The 23,192-nt window shown below is 36.0% G+C and overlaps 1 protein-coding gene across 5 annotated transcripts in view; it reads left to right on the top strand.

The window, feature by feature from the left end:
- Positions 1-23,192, top strand: part of Vps13a (vacuolar protein sorting 13 homolog A) — a 191,713-nt gene that overhangs the window by 39,906 nt on the left and 128,615 nt on the right. For all 5 annotated transcript variants that reach the window (XR_013105785.1, XM_076918218.1, XM_034498455.2 and 2 more), the window contains exons 18-26: positions 5,754-5,940; positions 6,026-6,140; positions 10,045-10,181; positions 11,929-12,061; positions 13,198-13,315; positions 15,135-15,273; positions 17,427-17,505; positions 20,749-20,903; positions 21,246-21,402. Coding sequence is in view for 4 of the 5 variants with exons in the window: in XM_076918218.1 (XP_076774333.1) it covers positions 5,754-5,940; positions 6,026-6,140; positions 10,045-10,181; positions 11,929-12,061; positions 13,198-13,315; positions 15,135-15,273; positions 17,427-17,505; positions 20,749-20,903; positions 21,246-21,402 (1,220 nt within the window). In the remaining variant the exon portion in view is untranslated. The remainder of the gene's footprint in view (positions 1-5,753; positions 5,941-6,025; positions 6,141-10,044; positions 10,182-11,928; positions 12,062-13,197; positions 13,316-15,134; positions 15,274-17,426; positions 17,506-20,748; positions 20,904-21,245; positions 21,403-23,192) is intronic.

Here is a 23,192-nt window from a genome sequence, read left to right as displayed (position 1 = left end):
AAGACTGCCCTATCTGGGTACCCATCCTGTGTGCAGTCACCAAAGGCAGGCACTGTTGTGGATGTCAGGAAGTGCATGCTGACAGGAGCCTGATATAGCTGTCTCCTTTGAGGTCTGCCAGAGCTTGACAAATACAGAGGCGGATGCTCACAGCTAACCACTGAACTGATCATGTGATTCTCAATGGAGGAGTTAGAGAGAAGACTGAAGGAGCCAGAGAAGTTTGCCACCTCGTGGGAAGAGCAACAATACCAACCAACCAGAGCTCCCAGGGTCTAACCACCAGCCTGGGAAGAGGCATGGAAGGACCCATGGCTCCAGATAGTCTTTTCAGGCATAGGTGGGAGACGAGGTCCTTGGTCCTGTGAAGGCTGGATGCTCCTGTGTTGGTGTTGGGGAATTTGAGGGTGGGGAGGTGGGAGTGAATGGGTGGGTGGGGGCACATCCTCCTCATAGAAGCAGGAGGAGGGGAGATGGGATAGGGGATATCTGGGGGAGAAATGGGGAAAGGGATAACATCTGAAATGTAAATAAATAAAATATCCCCCCTCCCCCAAAAAAAGCTGGGCTGGGAGAGAGCAGCCTGCAATCCTAGAGTGGGGCCGTGGACACAGGGAAATACTTGAAGCCCAGTCCAGCCAGTCCAGTTGAATTGGTGAGCCCTAGGTACCACATCTCTCAAAGAAATACCAAGGTGGACAGTGTTTCAGCTCTATCCTAAAAAATATCAGTATAAGGTTGGAGTTTAGCTTTTAGGCATTGTAGTCTTAAGTGCTGTGACTTGTAACTCAATGCACTCTTTTGTGTGTTTAGGTGCTTGGACTTTCCCCTGTACTATGTAATTTTTTTTGGAATTACTAATATATTATATTCAGTAAAAAGTAACATGTTGATAAAGCATAGAACACTAAAGAAAAATTAAAAAGTAGTATTTGTACTATGCAGAAAGAAACAACAAATGTTGCCACATTCAGCACAACTCAAGGTACAGACTGACTTGAGTGGTGAGCAGATGAAGAAAAGACAGACAGACAGACAGACAGACAGACACACATTCAGGAAGGCATACAGACACATATAGGCTGGGACTGGGAGAACTGGGCTCTCTGGTGAAGAAACTGCAGAATCCTAGAAGCCTAGTGCATTTATTATACATAATTCGAACAGAGAGACCAGGTTACCTTGGTGCAGCAGACCAAAGAGACAGGTTTAAGCTCATTAGTGAGAGCAGTCTCTGTGGGCTATAAATGTGTGTGTGTGTGTGTGTGTGTGTGTGTGTAGGGGGGGTATAAATACACTTTTAACAGCAGAACATGGAGCAGAGGGAGGCTTTTCTACCCATTAGCCTCAATTCCCCCATACTCCTCAGGGAAGAGGGCAATCCCCTTTGCCATTTTCCCAAGCAGCGGAGGCTAAGCTCCTTGGCATAAGTGGACCATGTGAACAACCCACATTTCTCAGGACTTCATACATTCAAGGCTTCCTCTAGTCTCCTCAAAATGTAACTTTCTTTTTTTAATTAATGTTCTTACTTATTCAGTTTACATCCTACTCACTGCCCCCTTCTTGGTCACCCCTCTCACAATCCTTCCTCTATTCCCCTACCCCTGTCTAGTTTGAGTGGGTAGGGGACCCCCTGGGTTTCCCCCCAACCCTGGCACTTCAAGCCTCTGAGAGGCTAGGCGCTTCCTCTCCCACTGAGGCTAGTCAGGGCTGCCCAGCTGGGAGAACATACCCTAGGTACAGGCAACAGCTTTTGGGACAGCCGCTGTCCAGTTGTTCAGGACCCACACGGAGGTCAAGCCGCTCATCTGCTACATATGAGCGGGAGGCCTAGGTCTAGCCAAGTATGTGTATGTTCTTTGGTTGGTAGTTAACTCTCTGAGAGCCCCAAGGGTCCAGGTTAGTTGATTCTATTGGTCTTCCTGTAGAGTTTCTATCCCCTTCGGGCCTGTAATTCTTCCCCTATTCTTCCATAACAGTCCCCAAGCTCCATCCACTGTTTGTGTGTTGGTGTCTGTGTCTGTATCTGAGTCAGCTGCTGGGTGGAGCCTCTCAGAGGGCAACATGCACCTATCTGGAAGCATAACATTATTATTGATAGTGTCAGGGATTACTCATGGGATGGGTCTCAAGTTGGGCCGGTTGGTTATTGGTTGGCCATTCCCTCAGTCTTGGCTCCATCCCCTGTGCCTGCATTCCTTGTAGACAGTATAAATCTGGGGTAGAAAGTTTTGAGGGTGGGTTGGTGTCTCTGTCGCTCCACTGGGGTTTCTGTCTGGCTAAAGGAGGTGACCTCTTCAGGTTCAATATCCTCAATTTAGTGAGCCACAGCTAAGGTCACTCCCATTGATTCTTGGGCACCTCCTGTATCTCAGGTCTCTGTCTAGTCTGGTCTCTTATTTTTCTTTCTTTTAAACACACTCTTCTGCCTACCTTGCTTCTCTTTGTCCTTCTGTCCTCTTCCTCCCCTCTTTCGTTTTTGTTTTTTTATTATTACTTTTATTTTTTACAGTCCAGTCTTTACTCCCCTCCCACAGTTCCTCATCCCATTCCTCTTCCCTTCTGTTTCCAAGAGGATGTTCCCCCATAATCCCTCTCCCACTCTTCTACCCCCCACCAGGCCTCTGCCCTCCATGGGACCTCAAGTCTCTCTAGAGTTCTCTCACTGAGTCCATACAAGGCAGTCCTCTGCTGTATATGTGTTGGGGGGCTGGGGCGGCAGTGCTCATACTATCAAGTGTATGCTGCCTGGTTGGCTCAGTGTCTGAGAGATCTCAGAGGTCCAGGTTAGAGACTGCTGGTCTTCCCAAGGAATCAGCCTCTTCCTCAAGTTCTCCCAGCCTTTTCCTCATTCAACCACAGCAGTCCCTGACTTCAGTCCATTGGTTGGATATTAGTATCTGCATCTGTCTTAGCTGTTTGTTGGGCCTCTTTCGGGCAGCCATGCTAGGCTCCTGTGTGTAAGCACACTATAGCATCAGTAATAGTGTCAGGCCTTGGAGCCTCCCCTTGAGATAGATCCTTGAGATAGTTGGGCCAGTCACTGGACCTCCTTTCTCTCAGTCTCTTCTGCATTTTTGTCCCTGCAGTTCTTTTAGACAGGAACACTTCTGAGTCAGAGTTTTGATGGTGCGATGACAACCCCATCCCTCACTTGATGCTGGAGGTGGAGTCTACCAGTTCCCTCTCCCCACTTTTAGACGTTTCATCTAAGGTCCCTCTCTTTGAGTCCTGAGTGTCTCTCACCTCCCAGGTCCTTGGTACATTCTAGAGGATCCCACATCCTCCTACCTCCCAAGGTTGTCTGTTTCCATTCTTTCTGTTGGCTCTCAGGACTTCAGTCCTGTTTCCCCTACTCAATGCCTGATCAAGTTCCCCTCCCTGTCCTCTCTCCGACACAGTTCCCTCCCCCTTCTGCCTCCCATGATTATTTTCTTCTCCCTCTCCAGTGGGATTAAAACATCCTCACTTGGACTCTTCGCCTTGTTAACCTTCTTGAGTTCTGTGGATTGTATCCTGGGTATTCTGTACCTTTTTGGGCTAATATCTACTTATTAGTGAGTACATACCATGCATGTTCTTTTGGGTCTGAGTTACCTCACTCGGGATATTATCTAGTTCCATCCATTTGCCTGCCAAATTCAGGATGTCCTTGTTCTTAATAGCTGACTAGTATTCCATTGTACAAGTGAACCACATTTTCTGTATCTATTCTTCGTGAAACATCTGGGTTGTTTTCAGCTTCTGGCTATTACAGATAAGGCCGCTATGAACTTAGTAGAGCATGTGCCCTTGTGGTATGGTGGGTTATCTTTTGGGTATATGCCCAAGAGTGGTATAGCTGGTTCTTCAGGTAGATCTAACTCCAATTATCTGAGGAGCCTCCAGATTGATTTTCAGAGTGGTTGTACCATTTTGCAATCCCACCAGCAATTGAGGAGTGTTTCTCTTTCTCCACATCCTCACCAACATGTGCTATGGCATCAGATTCACTGTTAACCCCTAGCTGCCTTTAAATTCAATATCCTCAAACCTGTTAGTTTCTAGATTATAGGTGTGTACCAACATGCTTGGTGTAGTTTAACTTTCGTTTAAGAAATAGTTTTATTGAGAATCAATTCACATACCTGCCATTTATCTATTTATTATATAATTTATTGGGTTTTTGCAACTATATTAATGTGCAAGGTTATATTGCCAGCATCCCTATATAATCTCAGACATCATAACATACCATGAAGAAACTGTCTGTTTTACAGTCCCCTCTCAGTGCTCTCTTCCCCTGCCTCTGACAACTAACTTAGTTCCTATTTTTTTTTTTTCTGGAAAGATAGCTCAGTGGGTAAGAGACAGACAGACAGACAGACACACACACACACAGAGAGACAGAGAGACAGAGAGACAGAGAGAGACAGAGACAGAGAGACAGAGGACACACGACACAGAATTAGTATTGTTTTGGACATTTTATATGAAATCATTTAGTATGTTATCTTTACTATTCTTTTTTCACTTAGCGTGATGTCTTTAAGGTTAATTCATGTTGAATGAATTTGTAATAATTTTTATTGCCTATATTCTATTATATAGCTGTACCATATTTTGTGTGTCTATTCTTTAACTGACAGATAATTAAATTGCTTCGATCATTTGACTACAATGAATACAGTTATGAACATGGACAAAGTTTTTTCTGTATATAGGTTTTAAATTTGGGTGGTATATCTAGGAACAGACTTACTGCCTTATATTGTAACTGTTAATGTTTAACTCAGGAGGAAGTACCAGATAATTTCCCAAAGCAGTCATATTTTATATTCCTACTACCAGTGAAAGAAATTTCCAAGTTCTCCATACCCACACTGGTATTATCTGTTCTTCTGGTTATGGCAACTTAGTAAAAGTGATACCTCAGTGTGGGTTTAATTTCTATTTTGTTCATGGTTAATGGCTTTAAACATTTTTTCTTTATTTATTGACCATTTTATGTTTATGTCCATATCTTATTTAGAGAAATGACTTATAACTTCCTCTTCCTTTTAATTGATATGTCTTATTTTGAGTTAACAAGTTTTTATGTTTTACAAGTTTGTAAAATATATATGTTTTATATTCTCTCTGGTGGGTATTAAATTCAGGGCTATGTTTATGCTAGGCAAGTATTTTACAACTACCTTATAGTTCGCCCCCTCCCCCGTCAAGATTTATGTGGGGTTTGGGTTGCAAGTTTTGAACCCAAGATACTTCACATTCTAGGCAGGTGCTGTGACCACCCAGCTATACCCTTAACCTCACAGGGAAAATATTCTCACTTTTTTTCTATTCAGTATGTTTCTTTCATTTTATCATGTCCCTTGTAGCAAAAATATTTTAAATTTTGACCTACTTTGATTTATTGAGACTTAGTTTATTGTATTTGAATTTTGGTATATCCATGGAATTTCCCTTAAACAAAAGTACAATGTATATTTTATGTATTCTGTAAGCATTTTATAATGTTACCTCTTTCGATTTAGCTTATGTGCCCCCTTCAAGTAAAGATATCAAATACCAGCTGTCATAGCTCTTTGATATAAAACTTAAGATGAATATGACTCTTATTTACTAAGAGTCATAGGAATTATATATTTTCTTTTATATGAACCGAGTTATAGAAATACAAAGAAAAATGTCTTTACTGTTTTATATAGTTTTATATGTTGATAAACTTTAAAATTATATTGACTCCTAATTTTTGTTCTTTTATACAGATTTGAAACCAAAATTGATTCATTTCATATTACTGGCTTACCAGATGATTTAAAAAAACCCCACCTTCTGTCTTCATTGGATAATATGTCACTCTTCCGGATTACATTTGAGATAAATCCTTTAGATGAAATTGTTAATCAGAGGTGCACCATAGAGGCTGAGCCTCTAGAGATAATATATGATGCAGTAAGCATTTTCTGTCTTCCTAAGTTTTAGTGTGTTTTCATTCACTTTGAGTTGTGCTTCATGTTAGCGGTGCTCATTTTCACAGAGGACAGTCAATAGTATCGTGGAGTTCTTCAGACCTCCTAAAGATGTCCATCTAGCCCAGCTCACTTCAGCAACTTTGACAAAGCTTGAAGAATTTCGAGAGAAAACAGCAACAGGTAATTTGTGAATTTAATAAAATATTAAAATTTTACTTTAAATGCATTTCTAGACTGGATATAGTTGAGTAGAAAGTAATCCACTGCATTTTCCAGGTAGCTATAAGAAAAATTATTTTTTATACTCAGAGCTTAATTTAATAATCACATTTAAGTTAATTGAAAATTTTCACTTAGGTATTTAGACCTCTGTTTGTGGTAGTAGGAGGTGTCCAGGTTTCATTTTTTTATAATGAACTCCAGAGTTTGGTGGATTAGGCTCAGGACTCAAAGTTCCATCTTCTTGCATTCTCAAGGAGAATAAAAGGTATCGGTATATGGTACCTCAGTTTGAATTTAATACATTTTCATCTTTGTTTATTATTCATTTGTGATTATTATTCTACTGTTTGCTACAGATTCCATTTATAGTTCAAATTTCTTAATTTTGTTTCAGCTCATGTATTGTGGAGTATGCAGTAGAAGCCAAAGTAGAAGAATTCATTAGTAAAGCTGCTTTCAGTCGTTTCCTCTTACTGTGTAGAGACAGATAGATACTCACAAATAAATGTGAATTCATTGTATCTAAATCCAGTAGCCAGTCACATTTGGATAATTTTTTTTCTCCAAGACTATTCTATAAAAGTACTAAAACAGTAGATGTCCATTGTATAAAATTATAAAAGTGTCTTAGTATAAAAATGTATCTTAATGTATTTTTCATCTTAGAAAAACTAAAATTAACTTATTTTGGAATGGACTCACAGCTCTTACCTGTTTAGTTTATTTTCTTTTTCCCTTTCATTTTCTTCTTTATTACTGTTTGTTGCATTACCCTCTATTAGTTATCTCCTTTTTTCTTTCTTCTGTCATTGACTTCATTCTTTGTAAATATTTTAGGTAAATGGGAGCATACCCATATTTATCCTTTGTCTCTGATAAGAAAATGGAAAGTCTCCTACTTTTGAAGTGGGAGATTCTCTGGTAGCTTGATACTTACTCTTGGTTGTCATCTTGCTGGGATAGAAGACACCTAGGAAATAGATCATAACCTTTGAGTGTGCATGTAAGGGTATTTCCAGAGAGGATTGACTGAAGGCTGGAGACCTTCCTTGAATGTGTAACACCATCCCATTGTCCTGGAGGGCCACATGAAAGGACAGCTGAAGGAAGACCAGAATGGAATAAAGGGGGGAGGGGAGAAAGCCACAAGTTACCTCTGTTTGCTGTCTGCCATGATGTGGACTTCTCTGAGCCACAGCTCTCTGAAACCATGATCCTAAACAGATCAGTTCTTGAGTTATTTAATGTGTTCTTCTCACTGTGACTTGATCTCTAACACCTTAGGATGGCAGTAATAAGAGATTTCTTTAAGTGTTTATCAAGAGTTCAGTTGATATAGCTGCTGATACTATGCTCAGTTTTGTGACACACAGCAGAAATCTAAGTGGATGTAGTTCATTTTTCTTTTCTTCTTGAAGTTGAAAGTAGAGTTATTTTCATGTGATATATTCTGATGATTGTTCCCCTCTCTCATATTCTCCAGATCCTTTCCACCCTTCCAATCTGCACCTTTCTTTTGGTGCACCTTTTAGAGCTTAGTTGGAATACAGGCGTTGCTTTTTTTTTTTTTTTTAAATCATGGACTATTTTTCCTTCTGCATGTGTTGCAACTGAATTTTTGCTGCATATAGTGGTGTGGGTACTTTATGTAGCTTTACATTGTGTTATTCTAATGGGTCTTCCTTTATATGTTACTTGGTCTTTTTACCTTGAAGTTTTAATATTCTATTTTTGTTCTTTATGGTAAATGTTTTGATTATTATGTGTTCTGGGGAATTTCTTTTGGTCCTGTCTGTTTGGTGTTCTATATGCCTCTTGTATTTTGATTAGTATTTCCTTTTTTAGATTAGGAAAATTTTCTGCTTTGTTTAAAAGCTAGGTTTCTTTTCTTTTCTTTATTTCTATTATTTGTAGATTTGATCTTTCATGTGTTCTGGATTTTTGTTCTAGAGGTTTTTAGATTTAAATTTTTGACTGAGGTATCCCTTTTTTCCCCCCTTGTCTTCTACCTGAGATTCAGCTTCCGTGTCTTGTACTATATTGGCGAGGCTTGCCTCTGAGGTTTTATTGTTTGGCCTCCTAAATGTTTCATCTCAGTCCGGGTTTTTTGTTAGTGATTCTATTTATACTAACATGTCTTGAATTTTTTTTTTTTTTTGCTATTTCATTCCATTGTTTGTGCTTGCATAGACTTTGTTAAGGGATTTATTCCTATCCTCTTTAACATCCTCAGACATATTCATGGTTATTTTCAGTTCCATGTCTTATTCTCAGTTATACTATATTTCCCAGGGTCTGCTGCAGTAGGGTTACTAGATTCTGGTGGAGACATGTCTTGGCCATTGTGATTTGTACTACTGTCTAGGAATCTGGGGTTGTGATGACAGAGATGATTATAAGTGTTGATATCTGGCTTTGTCTTTATTAGGTAATGTTCCATTCCTTGCTCTCTGCTGCCCTCTGTGGAGCCTAGGAATGTATGGTGGTTGTGTGTTGCCTGGTAGAGGAGAGAGAGAGGGTGCTTCCTCAAGTTGGTGGGTGGCAAACAGGAATAGAAATCAGCTAGTAGAAAGCCTTTGATTAACATTTAAAAAATTGTATAAAAGCAAAAAGGAAAAGGGGGCATGGGATAGGGGTTTTCTAGGGAGGGGAATTGGGGAAAGGGAATGGCATCTGAAATGTAAATAAAATATCCAATAAAAAAAGAAAAAGAAAAAAGAAGATGAGCAGGATTGAATTGTGCAAATAAATGTACAAAATTTGTCATAAAAGTTGTAAATCTGAACAAATGTAATTCCTATCATTTGGAATTGCTTAGCAGGGTAAAAAATTGTTATTTAATATGATTAAAGGATACATGAAAGAAAAAAGAAAAGCCTGAGAGAGCATCAGGAAAGAGATAAGGGGAAGTTGTTCACACCTTGAGGTACAGTTTCCAGGGAACTGGAGGTGTAGTGGGAAGAGGGGATTCTGTAAGTAGGTTGCATTAAGGCACAGATTATCTGGAGAGACAGGGATGAAGGAGCTGGGTAGATTCTGGGTCTGAACCAAGAGTTGGAGTCTCTAGTGACTGGGGCAGGGAAACCTGTAAGAAGGTTGTTATTCTTCTAAGGGAGAGAGTAATGTGACAGGAAGGATAGTGTCATTCACTTATGTGAGTCCCTGCCAGATGTGGCCACTGTGGATGTCTGGCAGAGAATATTTCTGAGTATAGGTAGCTGATACAAAGCAGGGAGGGAGGAAAGCTGGATCCACAGCAAGACTTGGAGGAGTCCTCTATATTAAGCAGTCTTACATCACTCATCTAGAAAAAACCTTTACAATTTCTTTAAAATGACAGTTTTTATATTTCTTTATATTTTCAGGAAAAGGCATCCCCAATATAGACTACTTATTCTATACATATACAAGTATATATTTTATATACAAGAATTTATTTTAAAGTCTTTATCATCATCATTGTCATCATCATCATTTTGAGACAAAGTATTGATCAACAAAAGATGTAAATTTACACTGTTCTTTACTCTAGGGTATTTTTTGTTCGTTTGTATTTTTTATTTTTGAAAAGTAAAACACTTAAGTATGACTTTGAAATTTATAAATACAATTCTCACTATATAGCCTTGGATAGTTGAGAATTTAACTTGTAGATTAGGCTGAACATGAACTCACAGAGATCAGCTTTCCTCAGTTTCCCCCAACCTAAAGGTGTGTGTTGCCACACCTGGCTTTTCTAGGGCACTTTAAAATCAGTACTGACTTTGTATATTCTTAAATTGCATTATCAATTTATGTTTGTTGAATTTTTATAAAGGAGGTTGTGAAAAATACTCATTGCCAAGATTTAATCCTTTTACAGGTTTGCTGTATATTATTGAAACACAGAAAGTTCTTGATCTCAGAATTAATGTAAAGGCTTCATATGTTATTGTCCCACAATATGGAAATTTTAGCCCTGCATCAAATCTACTTCTCTTGGATCTTGGTCATTTAAAGGTATACACTAATAAATGTTTGAGTGATGATATGCCATGTATGATATTTTGTTTAAAATGTACTTTGATTTTATTTATTAAGATTAATTATTTTTGTGTGTGAGTGTATGTAGCACATGTGTGCACTGCCCAGTGAGGTCAGCAGAGGGTCCCAGAGCTCCTGGAGCTGGAGCTGCATGCTGTTGGGAGCTGCCATGTGTGTGTTGGGAACTGAACCCAGGTTCTCTGCAAGAACCGCAAGTGCTCTGAACTTCAGAACCATCTCCCCAGCCCCAGAATGTACACATCTTAGATAGTTTGATTAGGCTTATTGATATTTAAATATATAGTAGAGACATAATCCTTGTGGTTGGTGAATAAATATCACTTCATCAGCTAGTTTTGATCATCCCTGTATTTTCAAAATTAAAAATTCTTGAGACCTGCAAGCCAGTGATAAATCTAAGAATTGTGTTTATAGATTTCAAAGACATTCCTAAGTATTTTTACTCTTTAATTTAAATCTTACTTAAGAATGGAGACAGTTCTGGAAGTAATTATTTTTCTGAAATTTTTACATATATACATATGACATTTTAATTGCATATGTAAAGTATTAACATTTTAATAACTATTAAATAATTATAAGTTGAAAGAATCTTAATTTGTGTAATTTTCTTTTTGTCTATAAGAACATTTTCTTCCCCAAAATTAAGTAGAAACATTTTTTATATTTCTGTATCAGAAGTGTTCAGTTATCGTACTCATTAGCATCATATAATTATTAAAGTTAAAGAAAATGTAATTAATTAAAAATAAAAAATTCAACTTCTATTGAGTGCTTCCTAGTCAGAGCTGGTTAGTGGCTGCTGTGATGAGCAGTCCAGATGCAGAGTATTTCTGTGATTCCCATTCTGCTGCTCACAGCCATCAGGTGGGAGAATACCTACAGAAGTCTGCAGACAGCTGAGGCCGACTTCAGGCTGCCTAAGAAGTTTGTTCTTTCCCTGTTACTTTGTGCTTGGTAGTTAAAGTAGACCCAGGGGATATATATTTATACTATAAATAAAATATGCATAGCTAATTATTCATATTTGATTTGGATTTATTTTTAAGTTCATGGGTATTTTGCCTACATTGTATGTCTATGCACTATTTAAAGTGCCTGATTCTTGCACAGGCCAGAAGAGGACTTTGGGAGGGGTTGTGAGCTGCCACATGGGTACTAGGAATCAAACCTGTGTCCTCTAGAAGAGCAGCTAGTGCTGTTAACCACTTAGTCACCTGTCCAGCCCCATTTTTTTCGTTTTATGTTTGTTTGTTTTTGAGACTGGGTTTCACTATGTAATCCTGGTGTCCTGGGACTCACAGTGTAGACCAGGGTGGCCTTGAACTCACTGCCTGCATCTGCTCTTCTTAGTGCTGGTTTAAAGACATATACCACAATGCCTGGTGAAATAATCATCTTTGACAGTCTACTTCCCATGAGCTATATGTAATAGAGTAAAAAAGGTTAATATATATGTATATTAGGGGTATGTATATACATGTATATATACACATATATAGACACACACACATATAGATATAATGTGAATGTGTGTTAATACCTGTTTTTATTGCATGTCTCATAGATAATGATTTTTCAATAGCTGTGTATATCTCTGTCTGTGAATTTATCCTGTCCTTAACTTTTTGTTATACATCTAAACAGTAATTTAATTTCAAAGTACTTTACATAGTCTAAACTATGAAAATTAACTTTTAAGGTGACAAGTAAACGTCGATCAGGATTACCAGATGTGAGACCCAGTGGGGCCAGTCTTGAAGATATAATGCATAGAGCGTATGACTCTTTTGATATTCAGCTTACCAGCATACAGTTGCTCTACAGTAGAGTGGGTAAGTACAAGAGGTGCTAATGGTTGATTTTTACCAGTGATTAATTAGGTTTTGAGACATTCTGAAGATGTATCTGAAGACTTTCTCTGTAAGTCGTTGGAACTTTCCTATATTTGAGTTAAAATTGCCAGTTAATATTGCCTAGTGAGTGAACATATAATTGATAGTGAAAGTGTAAAACCCTGAACACAGATCCAGTATTTCAGAATGGTCACTTGCTAAGATGTATATAACATGTGTGGTTGGCTGTGCTAATCTACCTGAGTGATGTTTTTATTTGTAAGCCCATTACAATGATTTTATTTAAATAAGAAAATAAACTTTGACTACTAAATAAATAAAAAATGACATTATTAACATTTTCCTGATTTGAAACCAGGAAATTTTTGTCCCCCAGTCCATTTAGGTAAAATTTTATCTCTTACTGGGAACTGAGTCTTGTTCATTTTAGCCTAAACTACTAGTTAGTAAGCTCTAAATATCTGTCCATTGCCACCTTCTTCGTGCTGGGATTTCAAGAGTGCACCACCATCCTATCTTTCTGAAGTGGGTACAGGGGACTGAACTCATGTGCTCATCCTTGATGGGCAAGTACGTTACAAAGTGAGTCGTCTCCGTAGCCCGACTACATTTACACCTAAGACTGGGAATTAAGTATTTGCTCACTCCCATGTGACTGTTAACACTACAATGAATGTTTCAGGTCATATGTTTTGTAGGTCTGAGTATGAATTTCAGATTTAGTCTTAGCATTTGACTATAGGAAAGTTTTGGGTCTGTTTTCTAAAATGTAATGGTTATAAATCCTTGTGAGAAAGTATAAACATTGCCCAGAGAAGTGCTAATTAACAATCTTCAATCAATGGTAGCATTTATTAATACTTACCAAACACATTTTTCTAACATTTTCATTGCCTTACAGTGGCATTATTTTGGTGGTAAAAATATCTGGTTGGCATAGTGATTGTTAATGGATATACAGTAGGTTTAACTAAAACTATGCTGCCTTTTACAATGTGAAGAGTATAGGAAAAGCAAATGGAAATGTAAAGACTTACTGATTGTCATTTAGATAATTTTAGGTTTGTATGTTATAAAAATATGCTAATAATAAACATGAACTGTTTCTCTATTAGGTGATAATTGGAAAGAAGCACGAAAGCTCAATGTATCTACACAGCATATTTTGATACCTATGCATGTCAATGTAGAACTCTCTAAAGCCATAGTTTTCATGGATATCAAGATGCCAAAGTATGTATAATATATTATCGATTTTATATACTCATAGATTTTCTAAATAAATCTGTACAGAAAGAAATGCTATATTTCATTGACTTTACTACATAGTATGCATATTATACCATCTTTCATTGACACTATTTTCAATGTATAGTTCAGTGGCATCTTAGTAAATTCACATTATTATGTAGCCATCACCATCATCCATCTCAAGAATTTTATTAATGATTTTCCAAGGTGAATGTCCATACTCATTAAATAGTAACATTTTATTCTCCTCTGCCTTTTGCCCCTGGCTTCCAAACTGTATTTACATTTTATCTTTGTGAATTTTATGGTTTTAGGTACTGGATAGAAGTAAAATCATATAATGTTTATCCTTTCTTATTATTCTTGTATCACTTTACAGTGTATTCAGAGTTCATCTGTGAAATGTATGATGATTAATGCTTTCCAGTCCTCTTTTGAAAACAGAATTTTTATTGATCCATGCCTGGTTTTATCAATTCTTAAAAGTAGGATGTTGAAGTTTACTACAATTGCTAAGTGTCTCTTTCTTCCCCTTAGTTCTTTCAGTATTTAATTCATTGATGTGAATCGTGTAATCAATTTTAAACTATAGTGTATAGGATTAATTACAAATATTTAGGTTATTAGAAATAAAGCTATGGTTTTCTGAATGAACTCAGGTACATTTTTAGAGACCAATGTTTGACAACCAAATGTATAATTAAAAAAAATAAATTCTAGGGAAAAATTGGGAGTAAAGGCAATGAGTTAAAACAGTCTTCACAAAGGTCATACTTTAAAAAAAAATTTATGTGTGTGTGCACATGCATGTTTATACATGTGTGCATGCACATATGTGTGGAAGCAGAGGTTGACATCGGTCTCCTGTCACTCTTTACCTTGTTTTTTTACACTGAACCTAAAGCACATTGATTGTCTAGACAGTCTGGGTGTACCAGAGATGCACCTGTCTCCCTCATCTCCCATTCATGTGTCAGGATTGCAGATGGTGACAACTGTGTCCTTTTTTTAGTTGGTGCTGGGTATATCACATCATGGATGTGCATTTGCTGGCAGGCACTTTTCCAGTGGAACAATTTTCCTAGCCTTTCTTTATTTTTAAGAATGTTAATTTATTATGTCTCTGGAATGGTGGGAGTGCTTGCTTGTGCAGGTACCACAGTAGACATGGGAAAGTCACAGAACAACCTGATGGAGTTGTTTCTCACCTTCCACATGTGGGTTCTGGGGAGTCAAACTCAGGTCACTGGGCAAGTGCCCGTTAAGGGTAAATCCCTTTACACCGCCTGAGATATGCTTAAGGGTTCTCAAAGGAACCATGTTCATATGGGCACTTACACGTAGAGTGAGAAATGGGTTATGATCCTCACAGGTATAAGTACACATTGATAGCATCCACGAGCTGTAACGACAGTCATATAAATAACTAGTAATTAATGTTGTCTGTACTTGGAAAATACTAGAGAGAGACAATAAATGAAATAATATTAGAAAATAACCCTCTGAAGTCTATTAAAGCTGGTTTATCTAGGGTTTATAGGGTAAGTTATAAATTGTAGTGATTTGTAGTTGCAAAATTGTGTTTTTAAATATTTGCTGAATTTAAGGGTTTTACTCTATTCTTTCTTTTTCTGCCTTCTTTAAGGAATGGAGTAGGTGCTAAGCATTCATTGAACTCAGGACCTCCTGCTTGCCCAGCAAGCTTTTTGGCACTGACTCACCTCCTCAGTTCTATTCTTTATTAGTGTACTTAAACCAGAATGAGAGTTACTCTATAATGATTCCTGTCTCTAAACAATAGATTCAAGATTTCTGGAAAGTTACCTCTTGTTTCATTACGAATCTCGGATAAAAAACTGCAAGGCATTATGGAATTGTTGGAAAGCATTCCAAAACCTGAACCTGTAACTGATGTATCTGCCCCTGCCAGAACCTTCCAGGTATTCTCTCTTTCAGAATTAAAGAAACATTACATTGAATGATTGATTTTAAAGTAGTAGTTGAAATAACCACAGGTTATTGAAATAACCACAGGTGAAATTATTTTTAGTTATTTTAATTTTCAGCAGAATTGTGCCTTTTACCTAAAATTTTCATGATGGCCATTTATGAGTATTTAATATTATGAAGAAAAAAAACCCCACTATGTTGAATTTACTTGTACATGTATAGATTATACTTCTGTCTATTACATAAATTCCTAACTGAAGTGGAGGAAAAAATGTAAATTTTAAATTTTGGTAAATTTGTCAACCTTTCCCTGTTGATTACTAATTTATTAACAGTGAAGGATTGTCTTCTACTCTAATTAGTCTTGAGTGTTAGCCATTTTTAGTATTTTACACTAGGAACATGTTGCCTTCTGCATTCAATTGTATGTCTTTTAAAGAACATGTTTGCCTAAAGCTAATGACTGCTTGAATTTTACTTTTTAAAAACTGTTATTATTGTGAAATATATGTGTGCATTATGGTTTTTAAATTATGGAAATTTACTGGGCATTTGTAATTACTTTTTCACACTTGATTTTTAGTGCATATTTTTATTTAGTTTTACTATGCATGAAGGTTTAATTTGTACATAGTCACAGTTGTTTTGTTACACCTTTAATTTCATGACTGTATTTTATGTATTTTTCTCTTTCCAAAATACTTTAAGAAAGAAAATATCTAAACTTTTTTTTCTTTAATTTCTATCCTTTTGGATTATTCAAAGATCATTAAATTTTCTTCTTTTCAAATAATATACAATTTGAAAAAAATAGTAATACTAGTCTGGAAAACTGTGTTTTCCACTCCATTTGACAGTGCACTGCCGACGCTCTGTCCTAGTACCCCTGATGACTCCAGTGTGTTACAGTATCGTTTCTTCTGTGCTGTCGAGCTTCCTGTTTTATTAACTCTGTTGAAGAGCATATGTTTTGAGTTTTGATCAAATAGGTTTTATTATTTTCCTTTTGGATGAGGCTTTTTAATTTGATATTTCTGAAATCTTCATTTAATAATAAAGTATTTTTCCTGTGTTTTCTAAAAATCTAGTAGTCTCTTTTTAGAGTTGCTTATAAAGTATATCTGAATTTTACACTAATATTCTTAGTGTAATCTTTACATATTCAGTCTATTTTTACCTCTGTCTTTCTAATTGTGTCACTTTCTTTTTTCTTTTTCTTTCTTTCTTTCTTTTTTTTTTTTTTTAAAGACTTTTGTATTTATTTTATGTATATGAGTACCCTGTAGCTGTGTTCAAACACACCAGAAAAGAGTATTGGATCCCATTACAGATGGTTGTAAGCAACCATGTGGTGGTTACTGGAAATTGAACTCATAACCTCTGGAAGAGCAGTCTGTACTCTTAACTGCTGAGCTATCTATGTAGCCCCCAGTTTCATTTTTGAAAACTATATAAAAACTATATAAAAACTATATATTTTTCCTTATGTTAAGTATATACATATGTGTCTGTTTCTGTTTTTTCAGTAATTACTATGTCTGCCTTTTTCATTTATATCTTTGTTTATTTTCCAGTAGCATTCAGTCATAATTACATAATAGCTTCATAGTAAGTACTTTAAATAGGTTGAGGATGATTCTGAGGGTTTTTTTTTTTTGTTTATTTGCCAAAGTATCATTAAAAATTAAAATAACCATGTACACTGCATCAAACTTATAAAAGAACTCACTTTAAAAATAATTATTCTACAGCCATTTTCATACAAGTATATAGTATACTTTGAGTGTATTACCTCTGTAAAACCATTTCTTCCTCTTTTTAGACTGGGCCAAAGATGACAGATTTGTTATCATTCTGCCTTGTCTCCAAGTCTTAGAATTAATGCCACGATCTCCAGTGACTGCCTTGGTGTGATGTCAGGGTCAGGGGAAGTGGTGCTGGAGGAGAGTCACTCTCTACCAACTGAGCTACATACAACTCCAGCCACTTAAAAGCACTTGAACTTTCATATGTTTTATTATTAATTTTCTTGCTTTGGACCTGTTTTCTTCTAACATTGTTTGAATTGAGTAGCTTTTTGTGCGGATATAAATTTGAATAAAAGGTCTGTGTTCTATTTGACAGTGAGTTACTTTTGTTTCAGATTCAAGCATCTACTTTGCCAGTATCACAAATTTCTCAGAAGTTAATCCCTTTATTGGAACAGCCTGTTACTGAAGATGGTAAAATGAAAGTGCTTAATAGAATCTTTTCTATTACATATGCCTAATTAATTTAGTTTACATTTTGAGGGATGTTTTCTTCAAATAATCATGTATAGGGGTATAAATATCTTTTTCTTTTAACTTTCATTTCTCTGTAAAGAATAATTAATAAGAGAAAAATCAATAAAGGTATTAAAATTTATATGTGTTCATGGGAGACAATCAGAAATCAGTCTCCATGCTTCAGGGGAAGGTAGTACATTGGCATTGATGAGGAAGAAAAAAAACCTCAAAGTTGGTGAGTGGGTGGGTCCAGGAAGAATTTGGGAAGGGACAGTGAATGTGATCAAAATACACTGTCTGAAATCCTCAATAATTTTTAAATAATTAAAAATATTATGTTTTTTAAAAAGAATGCCTTTATTGTAGAGGGAAACAGCAGTGCAAAGGCAATTTCCTGTGTGTGTTTTAGAATCCATATGAAAAGAAGCTTATGCCTCTTTGTGCTATTGTAAACTAATCATCACAATAGCATCCTTATGCAAGATGACAAGCATCATTGGGAATACAGAAAATGCCAGGTGGCAGCAGTGTTTCTAAGTTGTGGGGACATTATTATGCAAATTCTTTAAATAATATAAATATTCTTTAAAGTTACATCTGTAGTGGAATCACTTTGACAAGAATAAATTCTAATTTTAATCCAAGAATCCCTAACAGAAGTCATTATTGGGTTTAGGATTAAAAAAAGAAGAAAGTTTGTATGTAGATGTCTAATTGAAAATGTATTATTTGAAGACATTTGAGATAGTAAGCTTTTTATTTCTATTTTTTAGGGATGGAAAAATCAAATTTAACATCTGCATTTACATATAAAACTTACTTTTTTAAAAAAAAAATTTCACCGACAAGTATCCTCTTTTTTTTTTTTTTTTTTTTATGGCCATGTTGGAAAAATATATATTCTACATTTTCAAGACTTTAGAGAAGACTAACAAAGAAAATGTGTATGTGGTGTGCAGAGAAAGGTTAAGTCTGAGGTTATATGACCTAACAGGTTTAGCCTATTAGGGATGTACTTCACTTCAGTGTGTTTGTAGTTTACTAATTTCTTTTTAGATATTTTTTCTTCTTTGAACATTTCATACTTTTACATGGTGTTTTCATCGTATCCATTCACCACTACTCATTCCAACTCCCCCTAGAGCTTAGCATTCTGTTTCTCTCTGACTTATGTCCTCCTTTCAATGGTACTAATAGCCCCAGAGTCCATATAGAGCAACACATGTACACATGAATATATGGCATGAACAGCCTGGCAGGGGCCATGTCCCTAAAGAATGACTCTCCTTTCCCAGTAGCCATTTCCTTCTAGTAGTGTGACTAAATTGTTTAATAACTTCACAGTTTTCGATCCTATAGTTTTAATATATATTCTGAGAGGTCTGTGTCAGCCTGCTCACTTAAAAGTCCTTGTAGATGTGATGGAAAAGGCTTTAAGTAAGATACCACCACCTAACCTGTTAAAGAAAACAAGTTATCAACAGCTAACAATAGCTTCTTCCTCAATTCTCATTAACCCTTGCCTATAGGGAAAGTTTAAAGAATGTCACTGTACCGGTAGGTACTGAATTTACACATAGGCAATTGTTAATCAATATGGTATATTTAGTTCTCCAAGAACTTTCCTAGCCAGTGTCTGAGCATTGGACTCATTCATTTACCTAAGTAACTTACTCTTCCATAAAATTGTTGTTACAGTCCTCATCTTCCCTCCCTTGTAAAGAAGGCTGTGAATATATGAACCTCACGGGGTCATGTCAGTCCACAGTCTTGTGGTTGATTCTCCTCAGTTCACATTCATTCATTGATCTGTCTTTACCGCTGTCTATGGTTAGTTCACTCCATCAAGCCTGTGAACTTTGAACATCAAAAGGAAGCTGCTCCTTTTTAGCACACAATAAAACTGCTGACAAATGGATAAGTCACCTTTGAGGCAGGTAGTATGAGAACTCCTCACATTACTCAATTAAAAACTGGTTTGATTTTTTACATAGTTGACTAGTTCAATTTTTTATGTACTATTTTCAGACCATGGCTGATTATAGGTAACTAAAATTACATTAAATCAAGTTGTAGTTAAAGGGGGGTGCTTTATTAACACTTCTGATCCTGGCCTCTGTGCTAATATTGCAGAGTTTTAAACTAAGTTCTGTTAACACTGTCCAAATACAGTAAGCATGGTAACATATTACTGTTAGTATTCATATTGTACACAGACACTGGTATAGTTTTCTGTTATAAACATTTCTTATCTAACTTTGAACTAGACTAATGCTTTTTTTTTTTAAGCTGATTTTTTTGAGTTGGGAGAGAGAGCTCAGTGGTTGAGAGTTCATTCTGTACTTGCATAGGATCACAGTTCAGTTTGTAGTACCCATGCTGGGCAACTCTCTACTGCCTCATTCCAGCTCAAGGGAATCTGTGGCCTTTCTTTGGACTCTATGGGCCCCTTCATTCATATGCCTGCCGACAGATATATATGCATATAATAAGAAAAATGAATCTTTTTTTAAAAATTTTTTATATTTTATTTACATTTCAGATGCCATCCCCTTTCCCCATTTTCCCTCCCTAGAAAACCCCTATCCCATGCCCCCTTTTCCTTTTTGCTTTTATACATTTTTTAAAAATGTTAATCAAAGACTTTATAAGTTTGGTAATGCTCAATCAGAAGTGTAGCCCACTACCCAACCTAGATATATAAACTATCTTTGACTGGTGGAGACACGTGAACATCTGCCTCCATGCTCACCCCCCCCCATCACCTAACTTCACCCTTCCTGTTAAAATAAAACTTTTCTCTCAAAATGCAATTAGAGCATAGTTATTCCTAATTGTACCAGTGAGGTACAAGATAGTCCTAATACCCAGTCCATCATTTTGTTGACTAACCAGAACCTCTGTCATCTGTCCTAACTAAAGCACTTAGTTTGGAACCTGGCTTTAAGAAAAATGAATCTTAAGAAATTGATTTTAAGCTAAATATTAAATATTTTATAATTTTCATACATTTTATTCTTTGCAGTGTTATATTTATTTAAAAGTAATTTTCTGTATTCTTTTTCTAGCTTTTGTGTTCAACTTTTAATATAGACCCATAGCATTTTAATGCTTACATTTAATTCAGAAAAATTAAAAAACATATGTTAAACATGCTATTTATGCTGTTGACTAAAACAAAATATTCCTGAAATTTAGACTCAGAGGAGGAATTTTTCGATGCACCATGTAGTCCCTTGGAAGAATGTCCTCAAGTGTCATGTAGGGTTAAAGGAACTCGACAGAAAAAATTACAAAGGAAAGATAGTTCAATGAATTTTCTTCGACTTAGGATGCGATTTGAAGTAGCAGAGGTAAGTTACATAAGTGTGGGCTATGTGAATTGTCATTTATACTTTGTACAGTTTGCTCAAATAGTCTCATTGCTATAGACACTGTCCAAGGCTTATGGAGACTTGGTGTATGATTTTCTTGATTATCTTCCTTAAGAATTAGTGTTTATTGGTATATTGTGGGCAGTTTTTCACTACATCTTTTTGGTGATGATTCTACAGTGTAAGTATGCTTTATATGTGTGGGGGGAATATAAAATCAATATTACATTTAATTCATAATATACCACCACATACTACATCTTCTGTATTTATGTATTGTTATCACATATGTGACCTGTGTACTTTGCCTTTCTTCTGTAGGTGTTGATTCAGTTTTATCACCTTGTGGGAGACTGTGAACTACCTGTGCTGGAAATGGGTGTTTTAGGATTGGGAACAGAAGCTGAAGTTAGAACATTTGACTTGAAAGGAAATGCCTTTTTGAAAGAATTATGGCTAAGATCTCCAGAATATTTAGGTAAGACTATTAAAATATGTACATTACTTTCATAATTTATTACCTGCTATTGAATTTTCTGTTCCTTAGACTTTGAATCAATATATTTATATTTTGAAAATCTAAGAAAACAGTCCAAGGCTATTACCTTTAAATTATGGTAGTCTGTTTTCTTTCCTCAGTACATTTTAATTTAAAATTTGATTATATCATTTACCCTTTCCCTTCTCCCTCCAGCCCCTCCCACAAATCCTCCACTTTTAAATCAATAGCACCTATCTTTCTTAGAATATTACATATATGTGTGTGTATACCCAAGTATATAAATAAAGTGTGCTGAGTCTGTTTTTGTTGTCTATATGTGATTTCGGGGCTTAATAATTTTTGTATTGAATAACCAGTTTAGGCAATCACTCCTGGAGAGGCTAATTCTACCTCTCTCAACAGTCATTAGAAGCCTATATTGCTTTTGTTGTTGGTGGTTTTTTTTTTTTTTTTTCTAGGAATAGGACCCTGTGAAACATTCCCTATTGCATATTAGCATGTCTGTTGGTACTGCCATTGTTCTAGTCCTGTGTATGTAGCCCTTTCAGGACTCTCACAGCAGACTTCCTGGCTCTTACAGTCTTGTTCCTCCCTCTTCTGTGATGTTCCCTGAGTCATAGATGCAGGAGCTTCCATGTCAATGAATCTATTGATTTCTATTTTGTTATTTTTTTCTTTGCTTGTCTTCATTTGCTACAAAGACAAACTTTAAATGAGGGGTTGTATCTGCACTTGAATCTTGTTATTTGGGGCTAGGAACTATAGACAAGAGAGGCATTTGTCTTCTGCATCTGGATTACTTTATTGAATAAATCTTTTCTAGGTCTGTCTATTCACTTACTAGCTTCCCTAACAGTGTGATATGTTTGTTAAAATTGATGAACGTATTCACTTTATCACCTGAAATTCATTATTTACATTAGACTTAAACATTTAAACTTTTTATGTGTTTAGACAAATATATAAAGGCAAGTTTCTACACTGCTTTCATTATAAGCATAGCTTTACTATGCTGAATATCTGCAGTTTTTCATTCATTCTGTTGTGCTACCTGGCTTAAGATCACCTCCTTGTCGTCCATGCTTTACCTTTGTATTGCATATCTTCATTGGAACAATACAGTGTACATCTTTTTAAGGTTGGCTTCTTTTAGTAATCTATGTTTAAATTTCTCCTTATCTTTTCATGGCTTGACAGCTAGTTATTGTTGATCAATAAATTATACCTCTTTCTCTAGAAACATTATTGGTTGCTTATCCACTAACTTCATAAACAACATCTTGATTTCTTCTGGGTTTTGTCAGTTATGAATAAAGATGCTATAAATATCTATATGCAAACTTTGGAATAGAGCTGGTATGCCCTTTTCTTTGGGTAAATACTAAGGAGCATAACCCTAGATTATATGTTAATTATGTAACATTTGTAATGAACCTCCAAAGTTCCTGGTATTATGTCATTTTGCATTTCTGTTGGTAATAAATAAGAGTGCTTGTTGTTCTGTCCTTGTCACATCTTGTTAGTATCCAGAATTGAGTCCTTCTAATAGGTATGTAATGGCAGTTTGAATTTCTCTGATGATATATGATATATAAAATCTTTTCATGTGCCAATTTGTCATAACTTCTTTGGTGAGTGACATCTGTTAAGTTCATTGGCTCTTTTATAAATCATGTATCAAGTTAAGTAGTTTAACCTAAAATTAAATCAGAGGTGATGCATGGTATGGTTTCACAGTCTCTACTTGTTTTCCAGTCTGTGGGAAC

The sequence above is a fragment of the Arvicanthis niloticus genome, chromosome 1 (assembly GCF_011762505.2).
Source record: "Arvicanthis niloticus isolate mArvNil1 chromosome 1, mArvNil1.pat.X, whole genome shotgun sequence".
Taxonomy (NCBI): domain Eukaryota; kingdom Metazoa; phylum Chordata; class Mammalia; order Rodentia; family Muridae; genus Arvicanthis; species Arvicanthis niloticus.
The sequence above is the reverse complement of the archived record's forward strand: the minus strand, read 5'-3'. Positions and strand labels throughout refer to the sequence as shown.